The sequence below is a fragment of the Hyla sarda genome, chromosome 11, assembly GCF_029499605.1.
Source record: "Hyla sarda isolate aHylSar1 chromosome 11, aHylSar1.hap1, whole genome shotgun sequence".
NCBI classification, from domain to species: Eukaryota; Metazoa; Chordata; class Amphibia; order Anura; family Hylidae; genus Hyla; species Hyla sarda.
The window spans coordinates 19,838,895-19,859,417 of NC_079199.1; the positions used below are offsets into that span (position 1 = coordinate 19,838,895).

The window sequence follows — 20,523 nt, forward strand, 5'->3', positions numbered from 1 at the left end:
CTGACCTTTGCTACGTCCCTGTTCTTGCTACCATGCTGCCTTCCCTGACCTGCTGCTATCCTGACTACGAGTTGCCATATTCCTCCTCTACCACATTTTCTCCTCAGCAGCCTGTGTGGACAAGTCGTGTCAAGGGTAGCGACCTGGCAGCAAGTCCATCCCGCTTTGCAGCACCTTAGACTCCGCGGGACCTTAGACTCCGCTTCCTGACACGGCCCAAGCCATCATTCACACAGGCTCAACGGATCTACTACCTTCTTGCCGCTAACAATATCCCATCCTCATATCCCAACCTCATATCCCGTCCTCATATGGCCACCTGAATATAGTGAGGCTGAGCTGTGCTGAAGAGATTCTAGGCCGAAAATAGAAGAGGGATAAGCTCGCAAAGGGTGGTGGTGGGGGGGGGGGGGGGGTAGGTTAGGTTTAATTTAACTATTCTATATTTTTGGTTGACGTATGTGTAACATGTGAGCCAAGTGTTATCAAAATATCTTTAATTATTTGGAAGTGATGCTGGAACATACACACACATATATACATACAGACACACATTGAGATATATAAATATATATATATATATATATATATATATATATATATACAGTACAGACCAAAAGTTTGGACACCTACTCATTCAGAGTTTTCTTTATTTTCATGACTATGAATATTGTAGATTCACACTGAAGGCATCAAAACTATGAATTAACACATGTGAAACTATATACATAACAAAAAAGTGTGAAAATATGTCATATTCTAGGTTCTAGCCACCTTTTGCTTTGATTACTGCTTTGCACACTCTTGGCATTCTCTTGTTGAGCTTCAAGAGGTAGTCACCTGAAATGGTTTTCACTTCACAGGTGTGCTGGTGTGGCGGAGGAGGTGTGATGGTGTGGGGGGGGGGGGCTTTGCTGGTGACACTGTTGGGGATTTATTCAAAATTGAAGGCATACTGACCCAGCATGTCTACCACAGCATCTTGCAGCGGCTGCTATTCCATCCGGTTTGCGTTTAGTTGGACCATCATTTATTTTTCAACAGGCCAATGACCCCAAACACCTCCAGGCTGTGTAAGGGCTATTTGACCAAGAAGGAGAGTGATGGGTGCTGCGCCAGATGACCTGGCCTCCACAGTCACCGGACCTGAACCCAATCGAGATGGTTTGGGGTGAGCTGGACCGCAGAGTGAAGGCAAAAAGGGCCAACAAGTGCTAAGCAACTCTGGGAACTCCTTCAAGACTGTTGGAAGACCATTTCAGGTGACTACCTCTTGAAGCTCCTCAAGAGAATGGAGTGTGCAAAGCAGTAATCAAAGCAAAAGGTGACTGGAACCTAGAATATGACAGATTTTCACACTTTTTGTTATGTATATAATTCCACATGTGTTAATTCATAGTTTTGATGCCTTCAGTGTGAATCTACAATTTTCATAGTCATGAAAATAAAGAAAACTCTGAATGAGAAGGTGTCCAAACTTTTGGTCTGTACTGTGTATATATATATATATATATATATATATATATATATACTGAAAATCTACAGCAGCATCCAGAGATATCTCAGTGCACATAACTCTGCTGCATCTGTACGTCTCACCTGTACATTTTCACAACTTGGCTTTACACATCCGCACTTTACCAGGTCCTCGGTCTCGGTGACGTCGTACAGACATAGCAGGGTTCATTAGGTCGCGGTGTACATCGCTATCTCCATTTCGTTTGATCTGCGGGTTTATATTTTTACTGTTTTGTGTGCACACATCCGTGCTCAGATACAATCACAGCTAAATACTGTATGTTCCGCATCACATTAGAAGGATCCGTAATTGGCGTCTTTTGTCTCCGGTAATGGGTAGGGTGTAATTTGCGGTGCAGATGTGTACGTAATCTAACCTCTGTTAGTTTAATATCTCATACACATCACATACACGGATCACCTACAGAACAGCAGGGAAAGTGGAGGAAAAGTGATTCCGTCGAATCTCTGCAAATGGTTTAGAGAGAGTCGGAACGGTAGAAAATGAAGATTTGCCAGCCGCTATTTGAATATAAACACTCTTCACTTACATGCAGAAAAGTTTAAAGGAAGCAGATCAAGGAGGGGGGGGGGGGGAAGAAAAGCCGGAGATAGACAGTGATGCCTCACATCTTCATGGGAATGGAAGAAGACAAAAGAGAGTAAAATGATGGCAATTTTATGTATTGCACATAAGGGCTGTCTGAGTTAATGCATATGACAGGGTAATATAGACATGATTACAAAAGACGCTTCTGCTCTGCCCCTTCCTGTGGGACACACGAGAAAGAATATATGTATGGGTGTATTAACCCATTGCAGCCAATGTATTTCATGTTACCGTATATACTCGAGTATAAGCCGAGTTTTTCAGCATGATTTTTCGTGCTGAAAACGCCCCCCTCGGCTTGTACTCGAGTGAACTCTCTGCCTGTAAATCCCTTCTCAGTGATCTTCAACCTGCGGACCTCCAGATGTTGCAAAACTACAACTCCCGGCATGCCCGGACAGCCGATGGCTGTCCGGGCATGCCGGGAGTTGTAGTTTTGCAACATCTGGACATCCGCAGGTTGAAGACCACTGATGAAGGGATTGACAGACGGTGATGATGACGAGGGGGATGATCATAGGGGGTCTGGAGGATGACATGAGGGGGATGATGTATTTCCCACCCTATGCTTATAGTCGAGTCAATAACTTTTCCTGGGTTTTTGGGGTGAAATTAAAGGCCTCGGCTTATATTCGGGTCGGCTTATACTCGAGTATATACGGTACGTACAGGCGGTTCTTATTTGTATTATCAATAGTTGAAGCAGGTTTGTAGGAGTGGGACAGTGATGAAGCTGCAAGAGGACACCATAGTAAGATCACAATGGTTTCAACTTCCTAGGAAAAGGATAAAAAACAGGGGGCGCTCCCTGATGAGGGGTATCTGCTGTTGTGTGCCCTTCACCACACCACAGTAAGATACCCACCTTATACAGCCATGAGCTGGATGGTCCGGCGATAAGTAGGGGTTGGGTGAATGGTGTTGGTTGTCTGCTGCACAGACACACACAGGGCCTCCGACCAGCTCTCCAGTACTACCACAGGCATCGACGTGGGCACTGTAAGATGACCTGAGGAAGGCATGAGTATATGCCGAAACGCGTTGTCCCCGTTATACCAATAAAAATATTTTATTGTCCCGTGCTGCTCGAGTCTTCGCTTCATATTCTTGTTGTGCAGCGCCTCCGAAATACCGTTTTTTTACGCCTCATCTGTCTAACTTCCTAGGAATACATTCTGCTGCCTTCAGTCTCACCTACCTCTTGAGTGTCTTTGGTTGGTGGCCAAACCATCCCACTCTCTCGCTTCCTACTCTTGTCGCATCAGCCCATTATTAAAGCCCCCCTTTTCTTGACTTCCCTTGGCTGGTCATCAAACTATTCGACTGTCAAATGTTCCCTCTTTTTGAATGCCCTTGGCTAGCCATCAAACCATCTCACATCCCCAAACCCCCACACTTCTTGAGTGCACTTGGCTGGCCATCAAATTATCCCACCATCAAATAACCCCCCCCCCCCCCTTTGTGAGTGCCCTTGGCCGACCATAAAATCATCACAACATTCCCAAACCCCCACACTTCTTGAGTGTCCATGGCTGGCCATCAATCTTTCCTACCATCAAATCACCTCGCTTTGTGAGTGCCCTTGGCTGGCCATCAAACCATCCCCAATGCCCCCACACTTCTTGAGTGCCCACCATCAACTCACCCCTTTGCTAGCCATCAACCCAGCCTTTAATCAATTTAAGCCTTTATCAGTGCCCTTGGCTGCCATATTATTTCCCTTTCTTTCATTGTCTGAAATTAACTGTGTTACATATCTTGTAGAGGGGGCGGCCAGGGATGGTTTAAGAAGTTGGAAAACTGGGTAGTTGCCCAAGATCCTCACTTCCTAGGAGAATTCTCAGAACAGGAGCAACCCAAGAGTGGATGCAAAGAACATTTTACTCTTCTGTAAGTTTTAATAGTTGGGCAGAGAACCTTGTCGCTGCTAAATCACAGCCAACCAGCCCTATGTATGGTTAACCACGCCATAAACTGTATGGTTATGCACTGATCTGCATCAGGGGAAAATACTATTTTGCTTGGCTCAATTTTCTATTAGACAGGCCGAGTTCATGTGATGTTATTTATTTGCTATGCAATCTGAACTTACATTTTTTTTTAGATAAAAGTACCTATAGGTATCAATGCTCACCGGGTGATGCCACCATAGCGAGGATGGGAGAACGAGGGAACGGTGGAGATAAGAAGCATGTGATGTGTAAGGGGGAGATAACTATGTGTTTGGTCACACAGGCAGTGGATGAACACCAGAAGCATGGTCATGTGATTGCATGCAAGTCCTGCATACAGAGGAATGCAATCGATCTTACTGCATGCAAAGTATCTTTTTAAAGAGCTTTTAAGTTAAAGCCCAATGTTGAAATGCTGGCAAGCTTTGTATTGCAAACCATTGAGCCGAGAAGCTGCAAAGAAGGTGTCAGGAGCAACCATAATAGGTAGAGCTTGGGGGGAGCTATGGTAACTTTGCGTGTATAGTACTTGAAGGACCCGATGTAAGAGACTAAAAGGGCAGTAGGCCTGGGTGTAGACACCAAGAGATGAGCCAATCACCTAGAAGCAAGTGGACTTTGGAAGCCATTGGCTTAACAGAGTCAACAGGGAGAGTGCCTACTGGAGAAGGACTGTATAGAGTGCTGAGATACTGATACCATGGGGTATAGCCTGACCATTGAGGCCTATGGTATAACCTGACCATTGAGGCCTAGGGTATAACCTGACCATTGAGGCCTAGGGTATAACCTGACCATTGAGGCTTAGGATATAACCTGACCATTGAGGCCTAGGGTATAACCTGACCATTGAGGCTTAGGATATAACCTGACCATTGAGGCCTAGGGTATAACCTGACCATTGAGGCTTAGGATATAACCTGACCATTGAGGCCTAAGGTATAACCTGACCACTGAGACCTAGGGTATAACCTGACCATTGAGGCTTAGGGTATCACCTGACCATTGAGGCCTAGGGTATAACCTGACCACTGAGGCTTAGGGTATCACCTGACCATTGAGGCTTAGGGTATCACCTGACCATTGAGGCCTAGGGTATAACCGGACCATTGAGGCCTAGGGTATAACCGGACCATTGAACTTCTTTAACTAATACTTCTAGTAAAGCATAGTAAGATTGCGTTCACCTTGGCTAGTTACGATTCGTTAAGCGCCACTATACAGTATTTGCCATATTGTACCATTAAAGGTAAATACGTAAGAAGGTAAATTAAGCTGGTGCGCAATACTAAGCAACATAAATTGCATGAGTGGATGTTAATGGATACAGAAGATTAAACTGGTGAATTATACTTCCCGGGGTGAGACGATGTGTTTTTCCGGATACATCTGATTTAATCTGCGCAATATAAGTGGGCAAAGTAGATTGAATCCCCGCATTATACTGGTTTAGGATGATCGACCTAGTGATTAAACTGGGAGCACGAATCAATGTATGATAGGTGATAGGAGATTGAATCTGCGCTTTCATTGGACTTCGGAGACTGGGGGTGATGATTATATTGGCAAAGGACATGGTATCAGTCTCTAATTCCATTTAAAGGGACACTAATCCTAACGTCTTTTTTCTATCCATTTTCTTTGCGCCATTGTGCGCTATCTATTGTTCCCTGTGGTCAGCCACTTAAACATGCTAGAGAGACTAGCTGGAACGTTATGTTGTGGGATCTTGGAATTTACAGGACTGAGTTGCAGCTCTTCTACTTAACTCTCAATCCATAGTGAGGATTGTACAGAACAACCACCATGCAACTTAATCCATCTTGTATAACAGCCATCATGCAACTTATTCCATCATATAGAACAACCATCATGCAACTTCAACCATCATGTAGAACAACCATCATGTAGAACAACCATCATGCAACTTATTCCATCTTGTATAACAACCATCATGCAACTTATTCCATCATGTAAAACAACCACCATGCAACTTCAACCATCATATAGAACAACCATCATGCAACTTATTCCATCTTGTAAAACTACCATCATGTATAACAACCATCATGCAACTTATTCCATCTTGTATAACAACCATCATGCAACTCCAACCATCATGTATAACAACCATCATGCAACTTATTCCATCATGTATAACAACCATTATGCAACTTATTCCATCATGTATAACAACCATCATGCAACTTAATCCATCTTGTATAACAACCGTCATGCAACTTATTCCATCTTGTATAGCAACCATCATGCAACTTATTCCATCATGTATAACAACCATCATGCAACTTAATCCATCTTGTATAACAACCATCATGCAACTTATTCCATCATGTAAAACAACCACCATGCAACTTCAACCATCATATAGAACAACCATCATGCAACTTATTCCATCTTGTAAAACAACCATCATGTATAACAACCATCATGCAACTTATTCCATCTTGTATAACAACCATCATGCAACTCCAACCATCATGTATAACAACCATCATGCAACTTATTCCATCATGTATAACAACCATCATGCAACTTCAACCATCATGTAAAACAACCATCATGCAACTTAATCCATTTTGTATAACAACCATCATGTATAACAACCATCATGCAACTTAATCCATCTTGTATAACAACCATCATGCAACTTCAACAATCATGTATAAGAACCATCATGCAACTTCAACCATCATATAAAACAACCATCATGCAACTTATTCCATCTTGTATAACAACCATCATGTATAATAACCATCATGTATAACAACCATCATGCAACTTCAACCATCATGTATAACAACCATCATGCAACTTAATCCATCTTGTATAACAACCATCATGCAACTTCAACAATCATGTATAAGAACCATCATGCAACTTCAACCATCATATAAAACAACCATCATGCAACTTATTCCATCTTGTATAACAACCATCATGTATAATAACCATCATGTATAACAACCATCATGCAACTTCAACCATCATGTAGAACAACCATCATGCAACTTAATCCATCATGTATAACCAGGGCTGGTGCAAGGATTTTTGCCACCCTAGGCAAAAGCTAATTTTTGTGCCCCCTTAATCCATTTTGACTCCACCCATTGGCCCGCCCTTTGACATGCCACCACTTTACTATCGGGGTGACACACTGTAACAAGCCCCCTCCTCATGTAATTAGCTTACTACTGGTGTGACACTGTAACAAACCACCTCTTCATGCTGCTGGCTAAGCAAGTGGATCGGATGCTGGTTGTCTAACTTTCTTACAGCAGGCAGAGCAGCACCCCCCCCCCCCCCCCCATCAAGAGGGCGCTCTAGGCGGCTGCCTATTTTCCCTATAGGCAGAGCCGTCCCTGTGTATAACAACCATCATGCAACTTCAACCATCATGCAACATGCTTCTTGTACCAGGCAAAATATTTTTGGCTGACTATATAGACGGTTATTTCCCAACAATCATGCAGAGCAACCATCATGCAACTTCATCCATCATGAATGACAACCATCATGCAACTTCTTGCAGAACAACCATCATGTAACATGTCTCTTGTACCAGGCAAAATATTTTTGGCTGACTATGCAGACCGGTATTTCCCAAGCAGTGTGCCTCCAGCTGTTGCAAAACTACAACTCCCAGTATGCCCGGACAGCCGATGGCTGTCCTGGCATACTGGGCGTTGTAGTTTTGCAACAGCTGGAGGCACACTGCTTGGGAACTACTGATGTAGACCTTTTAATTCTAATAATAGATAACAGATGGAGAATTATTTGACAAAAGTTTCCCTTTATTGGAAAGCTGGATGACAGCCCTTGCGGGAACTACATTGGGCACCATGTTCGTTGTCACCTGAAAAAATTAAATACAATTGATTTTTTTAAACTATTTATTTTATATCCTTAAAGAGAGCATGTCATCAGAAAAAGACCTATTGTTAAAACTATATTTTTAATAATTTTTCTGATTTTTTTTATTTCATTTTTTTTTAAATGAATTTTCCATTTTCCTATCTATATTTTAAGAATTATCCTGAAATCTTGCAGTTTTCAATCTGGCCACTAGGCTTAAAACTAGGTTTAGACTTCCTGTTCTGTACAAATCACTTCCCAGCAGTGTCCTCCTTATCATCACAGACAGGATTACAGTGAAACAAGACACCAGTGTATCGATCACAGCGATAACACAATAGCTGTTGCTTACAGATCAGCCTTCCTCTCCCTGTAGAAAAGTTCCCAGAGAATGGCCAGACCTCCTTTCCCATCAAAAGGACCTTTCCATATCAAAGGACCAACTTCAGTTTATTGTTGTCTGTTTCCTTGGGGCTTGCTGTAAAGCATATCTTTAAATGCTGTAAAAACAGCTCAGGCAAGATAATAATGCACCAAAAATTAAATAAAATAAAAAAAAATTAATAAAAAAGTAATTATTATTAATATCATTAACAAAAAAGAACATGTTTCAGTATCTGATCCTAATCAGTAAAAAAAACTTGGAATGGTATAAATTCTTTATATATGTTTTGCTTTCACAGAAAGGGTTAATAATGCCGCGGCAAGACGGGAAAAAGAGTACGGGTGGTTTTTACACTAGATCGGCTGCTAACATCATTTCAAACAACGTTGAGAAATGACATTTGCAGGCCAGGTAATTTGGGTAATTTACACCAGTCACATTGAAGAGTCCTCACTTAGTATTTATTTTTTTTGGGCTGTTTCATGTGGTTCCAGTTTGCAGACATAGGAATACTGGGCTGTGTTTATTTTTATAGGCCCGACGCGATCCGCACTTTACTGCAGCCATACAGGACCTGTAAATAACATAGGAGCGTACTGGATATGATGCGGGGAATACCGGTTAGGGGGTTCTTACTCCACTTTTAATAAGGAAGGAGTGTGATCTCATCCAGAAATTGATTAAATGGGCACTGTCATCAATTTTTTTATTTTTTATTAATATGTTGTAATTTGCGTTTGAAAACCGGCCACTAGGGGTCTCCCCCCTAGTGGCCGGCTGCAGGCTGGCGTGACGTCAAGCCTGAATTCGGACCGATGCTGGCCGGGCAATCGGTCCGAATTCATTCAGTCTGCGCTCGCTCACTGTCTGTCAATCAGACAAGCAGGAGCGAGTGCTGAGAGTGCATTGGCTCCCTGGCCTCACACGCCGGCCCCGCCTCCTGGCATTTACACGCCGCTTCTGCTGCCTCAGGACTCTAGGGTATGTCTTGGGGAGAGCGGGGTTTGGGGTTTTTAACATGGGGGTTGAGGGACAGCAGGATTCGGGGGTTTTAACACGGGAGTTGGGGGAGAGCAGGGTTCGGGTTTTCAACAGGGGGGGGGGGAGGGAAAGGGGGGGAGGGTTTTCAACACAGGGTGCCTCCAGCTGTTTCACCACTACAACTCCCAGCATGCCCTGGCAGCCAATAGATGTGAGGGCAAGCTGGGAATTGTAGTGGTGAAACAGCTGGAGACACCATGTATAGATGAACTAAGGCGGAAGTGTCGGCCCCAGCAGGCATCAGTGACGTCGCGCCTGCTGGGGAAGTCTGCCTGGTAGTGAGCACACTACCTGGCAGACAAATAGGCATTTTTAGTATAGTAAAAAAAAAATTAAAGGCAGGGAGGGGGTTAGGGATAGATGGGCAATAGGCAAGGACAGAAAAAAAAATGTATGGTGGGAGCTAAACTTTAATCCTATAGGTGACCATACTCTCCACAATGCAATGAGGCAAAACAGGATGGCACTACAAATATAAACTTAATGCTCAGGGCTCCAGTGTAAAATACCGGGACCCCCATCGAACATATTTTATTTATTTTGCAGAGGGGTGCAATTTCTTCCTCTGCCCCCCTCTATTGCAATGATCCCCCGACCTGTGGCTCGCCAGCTGTTTCACAACTATGGTGCACAGTAATTTTTTACGCTTTCCATTTTGGAGTGGTGGGACCAGAGCTGAGCTGTTTGCCAGCAGTAGTCACACAGGACTTTGTTTTCCTTACTTCTGTGGCCAATAGCAGGACAGCATCTACTACTCCTCTCTGCAGTAGCTACAGTACCACCATATAGGAGATGTGGCTATGTCCCACAAATCAATTAACCGCTGTAACTTAGTGCTGGAGAAAGCTCACTGGACTGAAGAAGTGAAGGAATCCCGGCACTCTCTAAATTCTTTTGCCAATTGTAGCGTGTTTTATTCACACGGATGCAAATGACAAATGTGATTTGCATCAGTGTGAATAAAACACGCTACAATTGGCAAAAGAATTTAGTGAGTGCCGGGATTCCTTCACTTTTCCAGTACCCAGCTTTCTGCAAGCACCACCACGGACTTGAGTGCCAACCCTTCCCGCCTTGTTCCCACTGGACTGAAGAGGCTGGCACTGTACTGGGGGATAATTTACAGGACACTACTATAGATGGCATGTGAGTGTGGGGAGAAGGTTATTGATAAATTGCACATTAGCAACATATACATAGATGCGGCATGGAGGCTCTCTCCTGTACTTAACACTAAACTCCACCACTAAACACTAAACACACACGATTATCCTGAGCACCAACACAGACAGCACTAGGATCCCTGCCAGAATTCTCACCAGAGCCCAGTCCATCACTATAAACGCTGCAGTGAAAGGGTTTTGTATCTGTAGCAGTTCCTTAAAGGGGTACTCCGGTGGAAAACAATTATTATTATTTTTTTTTTTAAATCAACTGTTGCCAGAAAGTTAAACAGATTTGTAAATTACATCTATTTAAAAATCTTAATCCTTCCAGTACTTATCAGCTGCTGTATGCTCCACAGGAAGTTATTTTCTTTTTAAATTTATTTTTTATCTGACCACAGTGCTCTCTGTCCGTGTCAGAAACTGTCCGGAGCAGGAGAGGTTTTCTATGGGAATTTGTTTCTACTCTGAACAGTTCCTGACATGGACAGAGGTGTCAGCAGAGAGCACTGAGGTCAGACAGAAAGGAAATCTAAAAAGAAAAGAACTTCCTGTCGGAGCATACAGCAGCTGATAAGTACTGGAAGGATTATAATTTTTAAATAGAAGTCATTCACTAATCTGTTTAACTTGGTGGCACCAGTTCATTTAAAAGAAAAAAATTCCACAGGAGTACCCCTTTAAAGAGGTACTGCGGCATTAAAAAATGCTTTAAACCCTGCCCAGAATGACGGCATTTAAAGGGGTTATCCAGGAAAAAACTTTTTTTTTATATATCAACTGGCTCCAGAAAGTTAAACAGATTTGTAAATTACTTCTATTAAAAAATCTTAATCCTTTCAGTACTTATGAGCTTCTGAAGTTGAGTTTTTCTTTTCCGTCTAAGTGCTCTCTGATGACACCTGTCTCGGGAACCGCCCAGTTTAGAAGAAAATCCCCCCATAGCAAACCTCTTCTACTCTGTGCAGTTCCCGAGACAAGCAGAGATGTCAGCAGAGAGCACTGTTGCCAGACAGAAAACCACAACTCAACTTCAGCAGCTGATAATTATTGAAAGGATTAAGATTTTTTATTAGAAGTCATTTACAAATCTGTTTAACTTTCTGGAGCCAGTTGATATATATATATATATATATATATATATATATATATATATATATATATAAAAAAAAAAAGTTTTTCCTGGAATACCCCTTTAAAAATAAAACCAGGACTTACCTCCTGATGCTCCCCCATTGCCTCCGGTATCCTGATCCCCTGCAGTTCTCTTCCTGGTTGCCGGGGGGCGATGCGTCAAACTGCAGTTCGGCTAATTGCGGGCCGGAGCAACGTCCTGCTTTGGTCAGTGACAGACTAAGTGATAGACTCGTGTCTGCAGTACACAATTATTAATGGACCTGGTAGATGCACTGGACTTAAAACCTAATATTGCTCAGCCCCCCTTTGGGGGGCTGAGCAATATTAGGTTTTAAATCCAGTGCATCTACCAGGTCCATTAATAATCGTGTGTGGTTACACAGAAATAGGCCGGATGGTCAAGTGCAATAATACAATAATGAAATCAGACCAGATATAGATAGCACTTTTCTAATCCACGTGTGCACTTTTTTTTGGTATATGGGAAATCTTGGGTATTTTTGGGTCACCTAGGTGACCTTTATAGTATACTGTTTTGAGCCCTGGCACCGCTCTCCCTGGGGCCGGGGCCTAATATATCGCACTGCCGCTCAAGCAATAACTGGCAGAGGCAAGACCAGGGCTCAGGTGCTGCAGGAACATGTGGGAACTAAGTTCCTGCACTTTTTCCACCGCAGGCGTCCTCCAGCTGTTGAGTGGAAATCTTGGGTGAGTTCCTACACTTTTTTTTTTCCCCAGGACTTGACCCCTGCGGCTAGTGATTGACTAAGTTGCAGTCTGACGCGTCAACCCCCGGCAAACAGAAAGAGCACCACACGGAAAAACGAGAGCAGGAGGCGGAGGTAGGTCCAGGAGTGTGAGAAAACACTGAATACTGTGGCACATTGCTGGCAAGATGGAGTCCATAAAAGAGAGTGGTTTGGCCAAGGGTCAATCCTGGGGAAAAAAAGTTTGGGAACTCACCCAAGTATTCCACTCTAGGGCTGGTCCTGCAGGACTCCTGCTAATGGGAACGGTGTAGCGGCAGTGGAAAAAGTGCAGGAACTCCGTTCCCATGCGTTCCTGCAGGACTTGAGCCCTGGGTTTGGCATCAAGCGTGAAAGTAAGGTTGGCTTGTGTGAAATTACTTCTATTAAAAAATCTTAATCCTTTCAGTACTTATGAGCTTCTGAAGTTGAGTTCTTCTTTTCCGTCTAAGTGCTCTCTGATGACACGTGTCTCGGGAACCGCCCAGTTTAGAAGCAAATCCCCATAGCAAACCTCTTCTACTCTGTGCAGTTCCCGAGACAAGCAGAGATGTCAGCAGAGAGCACCGTTGCCAGACGGAAAACAACAACTCAACTTCAGCAGCTGATAATTATTGAAAGGATTAAAAAATTTTAATAGAAGTAATTTACAAATCTTTTTAACTTTCTGGAGCCAGTTGATATATATATATATATATATATATATATATATATATATACATGTTTTTTTCCTGGAATACCACTTAAAACCTATTACAAAATATAAGTTGATACCTGCTACATTTATAGAAGAAAAATCTTTTTAGCAATTTTTAAAAACTTTTTTTTTTTTTTTATTCCAGATTTTGACAAATCCCGATTCCCACACCCTCTAGTAGCCCAGGACACGAAAGGCCATAACCAGCTGATCACAGGTAGGAGTCTGGATTTAGTCATTTTTTTTTCTTAGTGTCTTGAGGTGTATTTGACCGTAAATGATGGATTCCGTATATAACAGAAGCGTTATGTGTACGGTGCCGGAGAAATACATTAGCACTAAGTATCTGTGAGGTCATCCAGTATAAATTGATGTTGGTCGGGTTCATTAACCCCCATAAGATGGACTTTCTCCGTATCTATCTGAGATAATATCAGCCCATCAAACCCCATTATTCCGGACAGGGAGGGTTATTTGTTATGACAGGTAATAAGTCCAGGGATCGGCATCAAGATAGTTTATGTTCATTCTAAGGGCGACATTATATTTAGGACTGCTGCTTGCTCCTCTGTTTATATTCAGGGCTCCGGAATTATATCATTATATACATTTAAACAAATGACATAAAAAAAAAAATTTTTTTAACGTATATATTTTTATTTATTCTTAATTTAATTTGTTATTAATAATTTTTCCCATTTTTTTAAATGTATAACTTTTAAATGGTTTGTTTCTTTTTTATGAACTATTTTCGTGAACTTTTGCAATTTTTTTTTGTTTCATTCTTCGCGTAGTTTTACATTTAGAGGCAATTAGGTCATAATTCAAGACTCTATGAGACTATTTTAATTTCTTTATGTTATTCTCACAGATTTTTTTTTTTAGATTTTTTTTTTTTCCACAGGAGGTGGCAAGAAAAACGTGTGTAGTTATTTTCAACATTATATTGATATATATATATATATATATATATATATATATATATATACACCGTATTTTTCGCCATATTAGACGCACCCAATTTTAAAGGAGGAAAATCTAGAAATAAAAGATTCTGAACCAAATACAATGTAAAGTATAGGACAGTGATCTTCAACCTGCGGACCTCCAGATGTTGCAAAACTACAACTCCCAGCATGCCCGGACAGCCGTTGGCTGTCCGGGCATGCTGGAAGTTGTAGTTTTGCAACATCTGGAGGTCCGCAGGTTGAAGACCACTGGTACAGGAGGTAATACTCACGTGTCCCCACCGCTCCAGACCCGTCACCGCTGCCCTGGATGTCGCCCTCCATCGCTGTCCCCGCGTCCTCGGGGTGTCCCCGTCGCTCCGGAACGTCTCTGCTGCCCGGTATCCTCGCTCTCCGTCGCCGTCATCACGTCGCTACGCACGCTGCTCCTATTGGATGACGGGACGGCGTGCGCGACGACGTGATGAGGACGAAGGAGAGCGCCGGCCATGCAGGGGATCCCGGCACGGAGCAGACACCGAGGAGGCAGGTAAGGTCCCTCCTGGTGACCTGTAAGCTGTTCGGGACGCCGCGATTTCACCGCGGCGGTCCCGAACAGCCCGACTGAGCAGCCAGGTTAGTGTCACTTTCGCTTCAGATGCGGCGGTCAGTTTTGATCGCCGCATCTGAAGGGTTAATACAGGGCATCACCGCGATCGGTGATGTCCTGTATTAGCCGCGGGTCCCGGCTGTTGATGGCCACAGGGACCGCCGCGATAGGACAGGGTTTTAATGTGTATTTGCTGTATAAGACACACCAACTTTCCCCCCCAGTTTTGGGGAAGAAAAAGTGGGTCTTATAAGGCGAAAAATACGATATATATATATATATATATATATATATATATATATATATATATATATATATATATATATTTTATTTATTTTTTTTTTTATTTTTTTTTATTTTTTTGTACTTTTGTTATTGTTATCTTTTTTCATTGTATGAGCATTTTTTTTTTTTAAATGATTACGTTTCTTTTTTAATTGATCTTTGGGAATTTTTTTCATTTCTTTGTTTATTATGTTTATACTTTTTAGACAGATTTATTAATTTTTTTTTTTTTTCATTGGCGCATTATATGAAAAGTTTTACAAATTTTATTATTATTGTCATTTTTTTCTCTTTGGTTATGAATGAGGTGCGAAGAAAGCTGAGTATAAATCTTTCTTCCTTACTGTGTATAATTCTGTAATTGTACTAAAAAAATTACACATTACACTATATCCAAATTATTCAAAAATACTAATTATCATGACAAGTATGACTACATTTGGCCACTAGGTGGCACTGTTTTATTGATTTACATTGCTGTTTTTTTACTACTTTGACAGGACAAGTAGCCCAAGCTAGATTTACAGATATACAAAGGAATATGATTATTTATTGAGAATAAACGACGCCGCTGCAGGTCTCAATGTTCAAATAAACATAAGATGGAAAATACTCATTGTGTGTGTTTCCCTTTTAGATCAGTCCTGCCCGTGACTCTGACCAGGTGGAGCGGACATCATGGCACTAACATGCTGCAATAAAGTGGTGTCCATATTTAACCAGTGGTTGGTCTTAATAAGATTAGTATAGTCATATCAATTATTTGGCACTATAGTGCTGCAGGGGCTCAGTGTGCTGCCATATGTTGCTCCATACAGTGCTGTATTACAGAGCAATGCTTATAAGGGACAATACTTCTGTAATACTGATCACCAATGGAACATGATAGAATTTTTCCTTTGGAGTTACACTTTATAATTGTATAACATTGGAGGTATATAGCAGTGCAGTAGGACCCCATTCAAGTGTAGGGGGCAACCTTATAGGAAAAGAGGGATATTTTTTACTTACAATTTTGCTTTTATTTTTCAATTATGTTTTAGAGAAAAGTATAAAGACATAAGAGATAATTCCGTCTATGATACCTGTTTCTACTCTTTGCTAACAAGAAAACACCCTCCCCAAAATCCATCTATCTGTCTATCTATCAATCATCTCATATCTATCTATCTATTTCATATCTATCTATCTCATATCTATCTATTTATCTATATCTATCTCATATCTATCTATATCTATCTCATATCTATCTATCTATCTCATATCTATCTATCTCATATCTATCTATATCTATCTCATATCTATCTATCTCATATCTATCTATCTCATATCTATATATCTATCTATCTATCTCATATCTATCTATCTCATATCTATCTATCTATCTCATATCTATCTCTCACATCTATCTATCTCATATCTATATATCTATCTATCTCATATCTATCTATCTCATATCTATCTCACATCTATCTATCTATCTATCTATCTATCTCATAACTATCTATTTCATATCTATCTATCTATCTCATATCTATCTATCTATCTATCTCATAACTATCTATTTCATATCTATATCTATCTGTCTATCTCATATCTATCTAACTTATATCTATCTATCTCATATCTATCTATCTCATATCTATCTATTTCATATCTATCTATCTCATATCTATCTATTTCATATCTATCTATCTCATATCTATCTATCTCATATCTATCTATCTATCTATCTATCTCATATCTATCTATCTCAAAACTATCTTTCATAGCTATCTATCTGTCTATCTATCTCATATCTATCTATCATCTATCTCATATCTATCGTATGTCTTTCTCATATCTATCTATCTCATATCTAGCTACCTATCTATCTATCTATCTATCTATCTCATGTCTATCTATCTCACATCTATCTAATTCAGTGTTTTTCACAACCACGGTGCCTCCAGCTATTGCAAAACTACAACTCCCAGCATGCCCGGACAGCCAACGGCTGTCCGGGTATGCTGGGAGTTGCAGTTTTTACAACAGCTGGAGGCACTCTGGTTGGAAAAGACTAATCTAATTCATACATCTGTACATAGATATTTGGAAATATGAGCTTATTGTTCGGTTTAGGCCTCATTCACACTTGGTGGTGAAATCATTTTTATTTAGTGTCTGACATTGTTACATTTGGATTTCTCACATGTGTCCTTATTATTTCTTCCTCTATTATAAAAGTTCCAGACGATGAAGAAGAAAACAATTGTTTTTCTTTTCTTCCCCGGCGCAGAGTTTCTCGTACTGCCCCCTATGACGGCCGTGGATCTAATTCCGCAGCCCCAGCCAGATTGCTCCTATGAAGTGCCCGACGGGTGGCTGCCTGTGTTCCAGAGACGAGGTGCATTAACATTGAAAATTGTCCTTTTAATCCTTAAATTAGTATGGAAGCTTTGAAGGATAATTATGTTCTATATGTAACAATGGTGTAATCTGTAAACAGTTTGACTGTATGCGGGGGGCGCCTCGGAATGTATTCTGCATAATTGTTTTCGAGATGCACTTTGTTATTTGGACTTAAAGCGAAAAAGGGGGGGGGGGGGGTTGAAAAAAAAAAAAGGGGTAACATCGCCCAGTGATATCCAGGCTGATAATATGCGATTAAATAGGAGAGAACAGAATCGTGGTATGGAACGGATACAATGCATAGATTAACCCTTTGAGAGCTTGCAAGAATCATGGTCATTTTTTTTTTGGGGGGGGGGGGATATTTATTATGGGTGATCGGGTGTTGGGCCTCATTCACACAATGGAGGGTGGCGGCGTGGATGAGTACGAGCTTTTAGCTTGTTATATAGAAATACACACGTCAGGTATGTTCATGTTCACACAGGGCTGGAATGTTGCAGTTTGTTGCGGATTTCCTCTCCGTTTGTCGCGGACTGGCCTTGTAGGGAAGTCAAAAAGTGAATTCATTACAAATCTGCAGCATATCTGCAACAAATCTGCAGCATATCCGCAACAAATCTGTAGTGAATTCACAACAAATCTGCAGCATATCCGCAACAAATCTGTAGTGAATTCACAATAGATCTGCAGCAAATTTGCAACATTTGTGCAAAGAATTCACAACAAATTTGCAGCATATCCGCAACAAATCTGCAGCAAATTTGCACTCAATCTGAAGCGAATTCACAACAAATCTGCAGCAAATTCACAATAAATCTGCAACAAAATCACAACAAATCTGCAGCAAATTCGCAAGAAATCGGCAACAAATCTGCAGCAAATTCAGAATAACTTTTCAACAATCACAACAAATCTGCAGCAAATTCACAACAAAACTCGCTAGGGTTCACGGGGGAGATTTATCAAAACCTGTACAGAGGAAAAGTTGCTGAGTTGCCCATAGCAACCAATCAGATCGCTTCTTTCATTTTTAACAAGGCCTCTGCAAAATGAAAGAAGCGATCTGATTGGTTGCTATGGGCAACTCAGCAACTTTTCCTCTGATCAGGTTTTGATAAATCTCCCCCCACTACTCTATATATAACACCAGATGATCTACAGCAAATTGGGAAATGCACTTTATACATTTTGGGTAATGTTTCAATTTAAATGTTTATTTCTGCTATTTTTTAGTCATTTTTCTAATTATTTTACACATGGAAATCCCATCTTTTACTGTCTTCACTCTTTAGGACCGCATAGCATTTTGCAGGTTTCACCTGCAGGTCTATTGGAATCCTAACTTAACATTTTTGAAGGGGTTATCTAGGAATAGTAAAACAGAGCTAATTTCTTCCAAAAAACAGCACCACACCCGTCCTCAGGTTTTGTGTGGTATTACAACTTGGCATCATTCACTTCAATGGAACTGAGCTGCAATACCACACACAAGCTGAGGAGAAGAGTGGCGCTATTGTGGATGACCCTTTTAGGCGGACCCAGTTTTGGGGCCAAAAGTGTGATGATTAAAATGGCAGAATGGCATTATTATCTATATTTATTGCACCTATACTATTTTATTATGTCTGTAGTGCTGTAGTGTAAGGCGCTGTTTCCTAACCTGCTGCTTTCCAGCTGTTGCAAAACTACTACTCCCATGATGCCCACATAGGGCATCATGGGCATTGTAGTTTGCAACAGCTGGAGAGCCACAGCTTGGGGAATATTGGTGTTGGGCTGCCTGGTTATAATCCCAGAAGGCCAGGACAACCAACGGCATGCTGGGAGTTGTAGTTTTAAAACAGCTGGAGGCACACTGGTTGAAAAACACTGGTGTGAAGACACAAGCCCCCTGTGATATCACTACACCAGGAACGGTACTATAGCAGGTTGTACCAGGGCCCAAAAGGTCTTCCTAGGCCCATATGAGTTATGATGCCCCCTACTTAAAAAAAAATAATAATAATAATTAAAAGTCATAATAATAGTCATAAGATGGATCTGACATATTTTCTTTTCTTTTTTTTTTACATTTCTACATTTTAAAATTTATAATGACAACATTAATGACATTTTAATTTCATTTTGTTTAAAAATATTTAAATCCCAGTGAAAACCTAACAGAAATTGATCTGAATTGTGTACATGTCGTTTTTGATTAGAAAAAAAAATAGCTTAATAAAAATTTTTTAAATGTTTTATTTATGTAGCACAACTTGACTCTTGAAGGAAGGACGGACAACTCTTAAAACTTTTATAAAACTTTTTGACATTTTTAAAAATTAAAAAATTTTTACATTTAAAAAAATAAAGTAAATAAATATATATATATAAATTTTTTTTTTTTACTTTCTTTTTTTTCAAATAATTTTTTTAAATTTTTTTTTTTAAATGTAAAAAAATTATGAATTAAATTCTGAAAAGAATGCGTTCTATACCGGCTGAGGACATTACATTTATGTCATATATTCTTTACCTCCAGAGCGATCAATGGCCGATCGAAATGTGGTTGTCTAATCTAACTCTTGGCCATAGTTTGTGGTTGAATACTGCTCCTCTCAGACCTGGCGGGATGTGTATTGAGCCCCTGTAAAAAAAAAAAAAAAAAATTCATCAGGACATGGTGATTGGCTATATGTAGGATGCATGGTGGGAAAGCTGAGGACCCGGGCCCAGCTGTAGACAAGGGGGCTGCAAGGCCAGAGCCAGGGGTCAAGGTTGTTAGGAAACTGCTATTGATCTGCCTTTGAACGTGAGACAGAGATAGCAAATAGACTAAAGGGGGAGCTGTGAGACAAGGCATTAGAGCTAATGATCAGCAGCGCCAGACAACTGACAGCAGAGGAGGAGGCGAAGAAGTGAAGAAAAAACACACAAAAAATGCAAAAAGACTGAGATTTTTGTTGTGACAATTTATAGAAATAAAAAAAAAATCACAATAAATCCTTTAATTCATAGTATAGGGATGGTACATTTAATTCCAGCGTTTCACAACCAGGGTGCCTCCAGCTGTTGCAAAACTACAACTTCCAGCATGCCCGGACAGCCTCCAGCACTTAGGAGAGGAGAAAAACACTTCAGTGGAGGAAACCTCTAGGGAAACCGTGGCCGAAGGACTGCCCT

General features: G+C 40.9%; 1 protein-coding gene and 1 long non-coding RNA gene across 7 annotated transcripts in view; one reads left to right on the forward strand and one right to left on the reverse strand.

Moving 5' to 3' along the window:
• Positions 1-20,523, forward strand: part of BCL11B (BCL11 transcription factor B) — a 167,753-nt gene that overhangs the window by 8,688 nt on the left and 138,542 nt on the right. The window contains exons 2-4 of one of the 6 annotated variants that reach the window (XM_056546086.1): positions 13,271-13,342; positions 15,605-15,692; positions 17,246-17,353. In XM_056546086.1, coding sequence (XP_056402061.1) covers positions 17,266-17,353 — 88 coding nt within the window. In that variant the 5' untranslated portion in view covers positions 13,271-13,342; positions 15,605-15,692; positions 17,246-17,265. Of the gene's footprint in view, positions 1-13,270; positions 13,343-15,604; positions 15,693-17,066; positions 17,354-18,534; positions 18,554-20,523 lie in introns of those variants that run through there. The other 5 variants (XM_056546087.1, XM_056546089.1, XM_056546084.1 and 2 more) reach the window with 5 other exon arrangements.
• LOC130295394 (uncharacterized) overlaps positions 17,361-20,523 on the reverse strand; it is a 27,770-nt gene continuing 24,607 nt past the window's right edge. The window contains exons 3-4 of the long non-coding RNA XR_008848813.1: positions 19,877-19,987; positions 17,361-17,899 (exon numbers count right to left, since the gene is read on the reverse strand). This is a non-coding gene — a long non-coding RNA (uncharacterized LOC130295394). The remainder of the gene's footprint in view (positions 17,900-19,876; positions 19,988-20,523) is intronic.